This window comes from Podarcis melisellensis, assembly GCF_964234715.1.
Source record: "Podarcis melisellensis genome assembly, chromosome: 5".
NCBI lineage: Eukaryota > Metazoa > Chordata > Lepidosauria > Squamata > Lacertidae > Podarcis > Podarcis melisellensis.
In genome coordinates this window covers 31,147,882-31,160,104 of record NC_138537.1, presented here as the reverse complement: position 1 = coordinate 31,160,104, position 12,223 = coordinate 31,147,882, and the positions used below count along the sequence as shown (strand labels likewise).

At 42.2% G+C, this 12,223-nt stretch overlaps 1 protein-coding gene across 2 annotated transcripts in view; it reads right to left on the bottom strand.

The window, feature by feature from the left end:
• Nucleotides 1-12,223, bottom strand: part of EPHA4 (EPH receptor A4) — a 152,604-nt gene that overhangs the window by 20,210 nt on the left and 120,171 nt on the right. For both annotated transcript variants that reach the window (XM_081910357.1, XM_081910356.1), the window contains exons 9-13: nucleotides 11,511-11,569; nucleotides 10,349-10,462; nucleotides 9,414-9,599; nucleotides 2,419-2,480; nucleotides 1,064-1,273 (exon numbers count right to left, since the gene is read on the bottom strand). In XM_081910357.1, the coding sequence (XP_081766483.1) occupies nucleotides 1,064-1,273; nucleotides 2,419-2,480; nucleotides 9,414-9,599; nucleotides 10,349-10,462; nucleotides 11,511-11,569 (631 nt within the window). The remainder of the gene's footprint in view (nucleotides 1-1,063; nucleotides 1,274-2,418; nucleotides 2,481-9,413; nucleotides 9,600-10,348; nucleotides 10,463-11,510; nucleotides 11,570-12,223) is intronic.

The following is a 12,223-nucleotide window of genomic DNA, read 5'->3' as shown; positions in this document are numbered from 1 at the left end:
CTAACAAAGCCCTCTCTACCAGATGTAACTGGAGATTCCAGGGATACAACCTGAGAGCTCTGGCATGCAATGCATGTCCTCCACCATATTGGCATACTCAAATCTTTGCAAAAGCAGAAAGAACTTAAAACACAATGGCTGAAATTCTGGCACTAATGTAACCGGAGCCTGTATGTTTCTGTATGTCAGGCACACCTTGCATGCAGGCTTTCTCCAGTGTGGCTGGTTCCTGCAAACCAATAAACCAATCAAGACCTTTTAACTTCCTCTCCAGAGGGGAGTTTACTCGTGTGAGAGAACTACCCTGGAGGTGGTTGTATGGATAGTGATGAAGCTTTATGAGCACATGGGGATTAGGATCATGGTCATCATATCAACTTTGATAGCTCAGCTGTTTAGAGCATGGTGCTGATAATGCCAAGGTTGCAGGTTCAATCCCTGGATGGGACAGCTGGTTGGACTACATGATCCTTGGAGTACCTCCCAACTCTATGATTCTATTATCCATATTCAAAAAAGGCCAGTTCTGTATCACAGCATCTGTATCAATGTCCCAGAAATTATGGATGCAAGGAACGTGCAAGGAACCCTCATGTCCCTGACTGGTCCAAGAAGAAGAGTTTGGATTTGATATCCCGCTTTATCACTACCCTAAGGCATCTCAAAGCGGTTAACAATCTCCTTTCCCTTCCTCTCCCACAACAAACACTCTGTGAGGTGAATGATGCTGAGAGACTTCAGAGAAGTGTGACTAGGCCAAGGTCACCCAGCAGCTGCATGTGGAGGAGCGGGGATGCGAACCCGGTTCACCAGATTACGAGTCCACCACTCTTCACCACCACACCACACAGGCTCATTGGAATGTCAGAAGCACAGGACTATTTTTTACCTAAGGTTAAAGGGACATGAATGGAGGAGTCACACATCAGCTGTCTCAAGTATATGTAGGTTATACAACTTCAGGGCTGTTTTATGATTACAAATGTATTTTGCATGTACATTAAATAGTGATGTGAAAATGAGTGATATAGCTAAGAATGGCTTGAAAAATTTCGTGCCTTACCCTGGTAGTGTAGGCTGCTTCGGGGTCATCTTCCAGAACACGTGACATGCCAAAGTCAGAAACTTTACAGACCAAGTTGCTGTTCACTAGTATGTTTCGAGCAGCCAGATCCCGATGTACGTAGCTCATGTCAGACAAATACTTCATCCCAGAGCCAATGCCTCGAAGCATTCCTACCAGCTGGATTACGGTAAATCTGCCATCGTTCTTCTGTAAGAAATAAATAAGTAAGAAACTGTGTAACATTTGCAGTGAAAACTGCCAAATAATATATCCTACTTTGTCTTTATCTCAGTGTTCCTTAAACATTTTAAGCCTTCCACCCTCTGGATACCTGCTGAACCCAGAACCAACAATCTCCACGTGTTCGGAGTTGGTTGTATCATGGTTGCAAAGTTTGGTGGCTTGGGATAGTATGATCAAACTGGCATTAAGGGAGTAAATGCTGACCAAAACCACAGAAATGAAGTAACAGCTCTTTCTAATCATTATTCTGCCAAATCACACTATGGAACTTGTTCCAACAGGAGGCAGTGATGGCCAACAATTTGGATGGGTTTAAAAGATGGTCAGACAAATTCAGGGAAGAAAGGGCTACTGATGGCTGTGCTCTGTTGCCATAGCTGGAGGCAGCAATGATTCTGAATACCAGTTGCTGGAAACCACAGGAGGGGAGAGTGCTAGGATCCTGCTTGCTGGCTCCCCATTGGTTGGTCATTGTAAGAACAGGATGCTGGACTACGGGCTACTGGACTGATCCAGCAGGCTCTTCTCATGTTCTTAGGAGTAAGGTCATTAAGGGTCCAGCAACCTCCGCAAAAGGTGGATTTGTGAGGGTTCGCCAATAGTGAGAATTCAAGCTATCCAGCAGCTTGTAAGGGAGGGACCTACCTGAGGAGCCTGTGTCTCCCCAGAGATTTTGTTTCACGCCCCTCTCAGTATCCTACTTGTCAAAGGGGGCCTGCCGCACAGTTTAAGAACCGCGGCCACATCTTTTTAAGAACCGTACCACCACATTACTGCATTCCTTGCCAACTAGCCCTATAATTCACCAGCAAAGCACAGTCCGGTGGCTATTGTACTAGCTTCCTGGGATGTGTGGAATGTTCCAGTTTTAATTAGCCCACCGCACCGTGAGACTTTTTAATGAGCATTTTAATCAAACCTGCTTCTGATTAAACATGGATTATTTAGAGCTTACTATTTTATACTTCACCTCTGTGCTGCCTGGCCTCCTACCCCTCCCTACAGAAAAGCACACTCGTAAGCATCTTACGAGCATAATTCTGTCTCATCTTTAATGATAAGGATATCATAATAAAAACCTTTGGGTTTATTCTATCACAGGCACCTACCCTGAGGAAGGCATCCAAAGAACCATTCTCCATGTACTCAGTTATGATCATGACTGGTTTGCCTAGAAATTTGGGAGGGAAAAAACACAATTCATAGATGCAGACAATTAGGGGAGGAAGACAGCTTTAAAAATAAAAAAAATCATAATAACGTAACCCCAAAGTTCCAAGCTTCTTCCTCAGCTGGAGTGAGCCAGAAAAGAACTAATGCAAGGCTGACGTGTTCAAGAATTCCAGCCAGAAAATTAACACTTTAGCTGACTCATTGACAAGGTCTTTAACTACGGTACACACCACGGTCTCCAGAGAATTTAAGAATCCATAATTGCTCTCTAAAGAAGAAATGGTGATGCAGTAATAGACCCAAATGGGCCTATTTGCACTTGGAGTAATGTAAAGATAATTGCATCGTTTGCTAGGGAATTTGTATGTCCGTAGGCATTTGGCTGAGAGAAATCAAAGTTATGGTTTGAAGGATGTGGACTGTCAGCTGTAAGCGCAGATTCAGGTGTGGCATAAACAGTAATTTCCCTTCTATTTACTTAATCCGTAGCATTTATTTTGCCATGTAAAAACATGCTTTACCCATTTCCTCCCTACTGACGGAGGCAGGGTCAAATTAGTCAATGAACTATGTTGCAGACAACATACACGTTAACAAAAATGGAGAACTGTAAATTAACGCTGGGTTGCACACAATGATGCTATTCTAGAGTGATCCTATCATGGGATGAGGAAGAGATTCTGTGATGGAGTAACCATTACATCCTGCCAGCTTGCTGAGGTGAGGGCGGGTGATAGGAGCAGAGTTTTATCATGTTGCTTCTCATTGACTTCAAAGGGAGAGAAAACTACATCAGCTGAAGGGCTGGCATAGTACTGGGAAATTTGGGGGGCTATGTCAGGGGAAAGGGGTGCTTTGAATTCGCTAGACCCATCGCTGCCCCAGAATGCCCCACTTTGTCCCCACCACCGGCAGGGTATAGATGGTGGCACATCTACAGTGAACTTTTCTTGGGCATGTCAATAAGTTACTGGTGGTGCAGGTGTCATCCTGCCTGTAGACCTTTCTTTCCACTGTTGGAGCAGTAGTTATGCCTCTTTCCCAGATACTCTGCTGCCTAAATCCATGATGATGAAATATAATCTATTAATATGTTTAATACCAGCAGCTATTGGCATGACATCACTTTGTCCTTAAAACACATTGCAGACATAAAGGGTTGGTTTGCACATAACCCTAAACCATGGTTTAGTGCTACATGCATGAGCTAGAATGAACTCAAGTGAAGTCTTGGACTTATACACTCTCCCTCATTTTCCTGCACAGTGAGGATAAGGACTTCATTAGCATGTGCTTTCAGTGTCCAAGAATCCTGGCTACTTGTTACAAACAAAATAGAGATGATAGTTTAAAACAAACTTAGGCTGGTTTAATAAGCCAGCTTTATGATTCATGGTTGAATCTGACTTATTTAAAAACTGGCTAGGGTTTGTTTTAAACCACAGTGGTATGAAACAGCCCGCCAGGATTCCTTGAAATAAAAAACATATGCCAGCAAAGTCCTTCTTCTGGAAAGAAGCGGGAAGGAGGAGCTGTTAGCCCAAGGCCTAGCTGAGGCCCATTCCATAGTTTAGTGTTACATTACTTATAAACCAACCCATTTCACGTAACTAACTGTCCTCAAAGGGAATTGCTTCTTTCAAGTTCGAATGTGTGAGCATTCCTAATGATTGCCTAAGATCCACAATTCTCAAAGACTAAGATAGGGCTTGTTAGCCAGGCACAGGAACTCACGGGAGAGAGTAGCTAATTTTTCTAAACCTCTTCCAGTCTAAATTTTGTTTTATAACATGCCATGAATGGATCAGGAGGTGAGGCTTTCACGTATACTCTTATTTGGGTAAACAGAATGTGTTTGTGTGTGGAAAGATCTGGAGTAAAAGAAAACATATTTTAACAGAACAACAAAAAAAATCAATCTGCTCAAACGTTTGCTTAGGAAAATTGCGGGTCTGTGAAATATTTTCACACGGAATAGCTCCTATAATTGTATCTACATTAGCACATTTTTCACTCAGCAGGTTACCTCCACTTGCAATTCTACTAGGAGCTCCTATTTCAGAAATAACTTTTTCTGATTAGAAAACAGTATGCTAAGGCATATTAATAGCCTGTACCTCTTTCACTTTTCCATTTTTATTTAGGGACAGCTGGCCTGAGGCCAGCCTCTCCACAGAACCTGTATGTTCATGATTCCCTTGCTACTTCAGCTAGTGCCAAAACATTCATGTCCCTCATCTTATTCCACGTTTACATATGCAAGCCAGTCTTTACGTTAAAGTGAAATGGAAATCAGGCATCTGCAGCCCTAACTATCTTATTTGCATGAGTCAAAGTTGTTTTTCCCCCCTGTGCACATGCACAAAAATCCAGGGCAGCTGTATCAATATGAGCTTAGAAATTCTGGCCGGGAATACAAATACTTAAAGGCAAAGGCTGAGGAAAACCACCCTCTTGATATATGAACATTCACCCCTCCCAATATTCATCAGTGAGTAAGGAACCCACTTAGATCCAATCTGCATATTTCCCCATGTCATTTACACTTTGCAACTGTGACTTAGAGTCACTTGACAGAACAAATACATCTAAATAGGTTTTAATTAACCTTCTGCAATCAAAAGGTACTTTGTCAATTTAAAGAAATAAGAGACACTCTTCATTTGAATATATTAATGCACAACTCCATTAGTTATTGAACCTAGGCAATGCAGTGTTGAAGGGGTGACAAAGAGGTCTAGATGGAGTCAAAGCACTGTCTTATCCCTCTTGGACTGTGATTTTGCAGCCAGCATATACCAGACCCTGTGTGGAACTGAGTAATTGGAGGGATCCACTGTTTGATGGAATTTGATTGCACACATTGGAAAGCACTAAACAACTTTCTTATTTAAAGTATGATGTATTGGATTCAGTGGCGGACCTGTATGATTTTGGCACCATCGTCTTGTGACTGCAAAAGTAACCATACAATATGAACAAATGTAGCCATAGACTTTTCTCCTGGGAGTTTAATTGGGGTAGCTTGTCATCATGAAGTTGATTATTAATAGCACTTGACTTGCCACTAATAGTGCGTTCATACTAGTCTCTTTCCTCATCTCTCTCTCTCACACACACAAACACGCACCCACACATCTGCCCAAACAATCGATCTTGTGTTGCAATTTCAGAAACTTTAAATGCACCCATTTTTCACCAAGGCTCTGTAAACATACAGGGGAAAATTGAGATAAATGTCTACTTAAGAAACTCTGTTTGCCAAATGGTGATGGCTTGGAGGTGTCTACGATGGTTTGTAGCAAAAGCATGAACTACAGGGAGCCTTGCAATAGAATACACTTGGTTTGGTCTCCCACCTTTTGCTGGGAATTTAAAATCATTTTAATGCAGTGACAAGTACATTATGCAAATAGCATGCACTCATTTATAACTGTTACAGCTGTACCAGCTTGGGGAGGGGGGGCGTTAAAAGCCTCAGTGGGATTTCAATACAAAGATTCCCTTGTTGATTCTCTGTTTTACCAAGGTGGTATGAAAATCAATGTCTGTAGCAAACACACGGTGGCCTAAAAAGAAACCTCTTTTTGAAGGAAATATACCTGTAACATGTATGCTTTTAAGCACATTTTGATTTGATGTAGTATAGTGCTCTACTTAATATCCAAATAAAATAGCCAGTTAACCAACCAAACAAAACAAAAAAAACCACACAATTCCAAGTATGTGTGTTTCTAGCAATTACAGAAACAAGCCCTGATCCCAACTTGTAGAATATGGTTCAAAAAAACCCAATGCTATCAATTCATTACCATGATTTTAACCAGTTAATTATCAGGCTTTAACCATTCAATCAGTTTCTGAAATGTATATATTTGTACAAATTAAAGCATCTCATTTAAAGGGCTTAGGTTCCTCAATGAAGTTGAAGATCCCATTTTTAAAAGCAGAGTCACAACTCCTTGGCCCATTCATCCAGGCTATACTGGTTGAAGTAGCTAAATGGGCTATGCTGCCTTTATTTGCACATGTGAATAGCTCAGCTGGATAGAGCATGGTGTTGCTGATAACACCAAGGTTGCAGGTTTGATCCCCGTATGGGACAGCTGCATATTCCTGCATTGCTGGGGACTGAACTAGATGATCTTTAGGGTCTCTTCCAACTCTAAAATTCTATGGTTCCATGGTTTCCAAGAAAATTTGATGAAATTTCTGTCAACAGCTCCCTCCACTGACGGCCTGCCATGTCCCCAAACCACATGATTCCTCTCACCCCCTCAGCATTGGATTTGGGGACGGCAGCAAGGAGGGACTAGGAAAACATTTCATGGGCAGAACACCGTTCACAATTCTTGGAATCCAACCCACTGTGCTGGAATGAACTCAGTGCCTTCCAGATAATGCATTACTTTCTCAGTGAGGAAAGGGAGGTTCACACATCCCAGACTCATACCAGGATTTCCTTAGAAAGGAAAAAAAAATCTTAAGAAACAATGAAAACCCATTGCTATTAGTTCCATGCTGCAGGCAGTTCACTGGCACTTTGAGACTGATATGTTTAATTTGTGATTCCTGAGGCAACACAAGCTGACAGAGCTAAGGTGTTTGTTCTTCTGCAGTAATTTTTGAGCATACCAGATTCTCAATACTGGCAGAATCAAGGGAGGTGCTGTCATGGACTAGCTGGAGGCAGAGGAGTGATGGGAGGAACAAACTGGCCTCCGAGGGAAGAAGGTTCAGATCCAGGGGATTGGTGGTGGGATGACAACGAGTGGTCAGAGGGAAAAGAGGGAGCAGACTGGGGTGGGGGGAGGCATTGGAAGCTGAAGAAGTAACAGCGTTTAGTGAGCTGTTGGCAAAAGACAGCCCAGAAGCAGAGGCCAGAGTGGAGAGGGGGCAAGAAGCAGAGATGAAGCAAGCCTGCAGAAGAATCCAGGGAGTCTCCTTCTCCTGATGCGAGAAGCTTCCTTCCATGCCTGGTCTCCCAGAACATGCAGGAAAATGAAGGGGGTGGACAAATGAGAGACAAGAAGACAAAGCCTTAGGCTGCTAAGGAAGGAACATGGGAGGAGCCTTAGAGAGCAGTGGGAAGGCGGGGACTACTCCCGCTTGGACTACTGCAATGCGCTCTATGTGGGGCTACCTTTGAAGGTGACCCGGAAACTACAACTCATCCAGAACGCGACAGCCAGACTGGTGACTGGGAGCGGCCGCCGAGACCATATAAAACCGGTCTTGAAAGACCTACATTGGCTCCCAGTACGTTTCTGAGCAAACTTCAAAGTGTTGGTGCTGACCTTTAAAGCCCTAAAAGTCCTTGGTCCAGTATATCTGAAGGAGCGTCTCCACCCCCATCGTTCTACCTGGACACTGAGGTCCAGCACCGAGGGCCTTCTGGTGGTTTCCTCACTGCGAGAAACCAAGTTACAGGGAACCAGGCAGAGGGCCTTCTCGGTAGTGGCGCCCTCCCTGTGGAACGCCCTCCCACAAAGAGAACAACAACTAGCAGACTTTTAGAAGACATCTGAAGACAGCCCTGTTTAGGGAAGCTTTTAATGTTTGATGTATTACATTATTTTAATATTTTTTGGGAAGCCGCCCAGAGTGGCTGGGGAAGCCCAGCCAGATGGGCGGGGTATAAATAATAAATTATTATTATTATTCAGTTCTCGCGACTGCCTCATTGGGGCATGACCTACTGGGAAGAGTTGCTGGGATCACTAGGCCTGCATTGTTTTGGTTTCTTTGAATAAAGAGTTAACTTCGCTAACCCGGGTATTTTACCGGTAACCTACTCCTGTCTCCGGCTCCTGAAAGGCATGCTGCTTGCTCACAGTACGAATAGCACAGAGCAACATTTTCACAAAGCCCAGATATAGCTGGGATACGCTACAAGTTTTGCGTGCGTGTGAGTTCCCAAATATTTTGCTCAAGCAAAGACAATTAAAAACAACAATAAACGGACAAAAGTTCTGCCCTACAACCAGCGACTGCAATCCTAAGAAAAATAGGGCCTGAAATATAAACAGATACTTTCTTTTTTAAAAAAGAAAAGAATACTGGCCATGTTTTGAAGCTATATTCAGTGATCTATCTGGATCAGAGCCACCTCAAACAGTGAGGGCCTCTCCAGCATACTTTTACTTGGGTCTACAAGCTTCACAGGTGCATTTCAGTTCTGGCTTGAAAATCACGACTGTGGGGTTTTGCTCTCTTCTGGCTTAGACTGGCGTTCATTGGTACAGTGACTGCTAATCGTCTTTAAAAGGGAGAGAAGAGAGGAGGGGAATATATTCTTGACCAGGTGTTGCTTGAAATAGAAGCAACGGCACCAGAGACGAAAATCAGAAAGAGCACACAAACATGCCTCTTGCTAAGGACAGGGTTATTTTCTTTTGAAAGGCCTGCTCCCTACATCTGTGCCTAAAGACGTAAAGCATAAAAGCTCGCAGGTTTATTGTGCTTGGTCTCTTATGAAATATTTTAGGTGCATTGATTACCATCTGCTTTCCCTTCATCCGACTGAAAGTCACTGCAATCCTTAAAAAAAGGGATGACTTTCAGAAGTACCCACCTGGCATACCAATAAAAAGAGGTGGAAAAAAACTCACTTCAAACCAAAGCATCCTTCCATCACATTCCTCCTTACCCCTTAAAACTGTGTAGTATTACATTTCCTTGTAAAACTATGCACAACATGCTCAAAGATAGGGTATCGGCTGCAACCATAAAACCATTTATAGCTGACAACAAGATTAATGACAAGTGCTACACTGATTTCCTCCTATTAGCTATCGGTGGATCTGTTCCATCTGTCATTTCAAAGCAGGAATGGCAAAAGCTCTGTGCTGATTTAATTTCATAGTGACTTCCAAACTGTCCTGGTCAAAGACATGATCACACATTTGGCAACAGGTTGCGGCCTACTTACATTTCGTAACCACCCCTTCCAAGTGGATGATGTTGGGATGGTCAAATTGTCCCATGATACTGGCCTCACTCAAGAAGTCCCTTCTTTGTTTGTCTGTGTATCCAGCTTTCAGTGTCTTGATAGCAACACAGATCTCCCTCTTTCCCGGCACCTTCAAACGGCCACTGCAAACTTCACCAAATTCACCTGCAGAAAAGGGAGACCCAAAGGACAACCATGAAAGACCTGATGGCAACTAAGTCACTGTGTGATTTTAACTCCATGATGTTTTAATTGATGCAATAGAGATTCTAGAAGATTCTGTGAATGTTTGCTAACCTTCATTTTTGGTTATTCGTATGTGTAATACACTTTCCTATCTCCTTTGGGATTTTCTTTTTGTTTGGCTTACTTATTTTAGTCTTTTTGTGAGGGGGGATACAATATGACTATGGTGAGCAACAGCAAAACAGTTGTTTTATTCAACTAAATTAATTCACTGAAGAGTGTTTACCTTGCTGAGAAGGTAAACAACTTTATTTAAATGTCTTTGTAAGCTATCTTGAAGATTGAAAATGTAGAAAGGTGAGATAGAAAACTGCCAAATAAAGAATGAAATGAAACAATTTCCAGGAAATTAAAACCACAGTAAACCTTCCATCATTATGAATCTATTACAGTGGTACTTCTGGATGCGAACGGGATCTGTTCCAGAGCCCCGTTCGCACCCTGAAAGAAATGCAACGCGCGTCTGCGCATGTCGCAATTCGCCGCGTCTGCGCATGCACATGACATCATTTTGAGCATCTGCACATGTGTGAGTGGCGAAACCAGGAAGTAACACGTTCCATTACTTCCGGGTCGCCACGGAGCGCAACCCGAGAACATCGAAACCCGAAGCTACTTTAACCCGAGGTATGACTGTAGTGTCTAACATGGTCATGACTTGAGCTTACCGACACCAATGACTTTTTCAATCTTTATGCAGGAAGCATCAATTTCTTTGGCAAATTCTCGCACAGCTTGGTTGGGGTCCTCATATGTAAAGGGATCAACATACGTTCTAACACCTGCAACACAAAGATGGCTTGTCTAGTTATGTAATCCATGTACGAATGAAGGATCATTAGTTTATATTCGCAGTGGACAGTCAAAAGGCTGGGTGACAAAAGAAATACACACCCACAAAAATTCAGTCATGTGCTTTAATATGCAGAGATGTGTCTTCTTTATACATTCAAATAGATAATCAGGCTTTGCCCTGGGAATGAATTGATCTGGTACCTGAACTACATTAAAGGCCAGCCTACCACAAAAATAAATAAATTTAGGATAAAAGGGCAAATGTGCTGATCATTTTGTACAACGGAGGAAGCTTTTACACATTAACAACATACTCTTAGATAAGTGGGTTTTCGATTGGATTGTAAATTGTGTGAATAGCAACACAGCAATGGTAAACCAGCAAGCAACTGGGTTTCTGAGCAAGTATATTTTGAGCAGCAACACAGCTTTTTGGTGACAGCATGAAAAACAAACGAGCAGCATATTGGTAGAGCTACATAGCTGTTCATGCCCCAGATCTATATTTGAACCAGAACTTTTCAATCTGTTTCAGTTTCCCACACTGAACCTCAAACTGTAACTTCAATTGACAGCCCAATCCTAAACACATCTACTCAGGAATAAGTCCCATTGAGATCAAGCCCACTCCATATTATCCAGTCTCCAAATAAATCCTGAAACACTATAAAAAAGCAAGTAATGTGAAAGTATGACATCATGTCTCCCAACCCACTGAATATTCCTCAAGTAAAGAGGCTCTTTTCTGCTCGTTAGGTATGTTTAGGCACTATGTTGATCACATACAATTAAGCGCTGCTTTTACAAGGGGCTGCTTGTGTGAGATGTGAGTCTACCCTTTGGAAAAGGCTACCAACTACGAAACCACATAACCAATGCAGCTTGTGAGCCGGGACACAAATTCTCAGCTTTGGAAAAAGCAAGCTGCAAAGTCACATCTAAGGAAATGTCATATCTTATTTTCTAAGCTTCAGAACACACACAGGACATGCTTTCTGAACCAGATCGGAAAACCAAGCATCAATGTTTTTTTACCTTGATTCAAATGTTTCTCCTCATCTGCTTCTTGCTTGGCCTTACTATACTTGCTCCGTCTGTTGGAATGAAAGAAAGAGCAAATCAAAATAAATATCTTACTTAGTGGTGAACTCAAGTGTCTTCTGGGCCTGCCAAGACCTGAATCACTGTGCCTGCCAAAACAAGTTCTCTGTGCTACCGTAGTTGATGACTTAACGCAGCCCCACCTGCATTGCAAGAGTTGTCAGATTGCTTATATTGCATTAATTGTTGCCATCAAAGAAAAGATCCTTGCATTTGAGGAAAAGGGATTTTTGTATGTACATCTTGCTTCAAAATGTAAATCTTCTTCTTCTTCATCATCATCATCATCTGTGGCCAGTTTTGAAAAGGTTAAATAATTTTGATGTGAGCACACAATTGAAAAGTGTGTGTTAATGACGAGATTTGTATGTAAAAATAGTAAGAAGTCTTCTGGCACCTTAAATCTGGAACTATTTATTATGTCACAAACTTTCATAGTCCATTCCAGAAGCATTATCCTGAACTGCAGGTACATATACACACAGTGGGATATACACACAGGTCACAAGGAAATGAAATATAGAAAAATGCAGCATACGTGTAATCAACAGATTCTCAAGTAGATTCTAGCTCATATTTCAATGTGAACAGCAACATATACCCGATAAAACTATTTTAATTCTACACGTATGAACATTAATCCTACA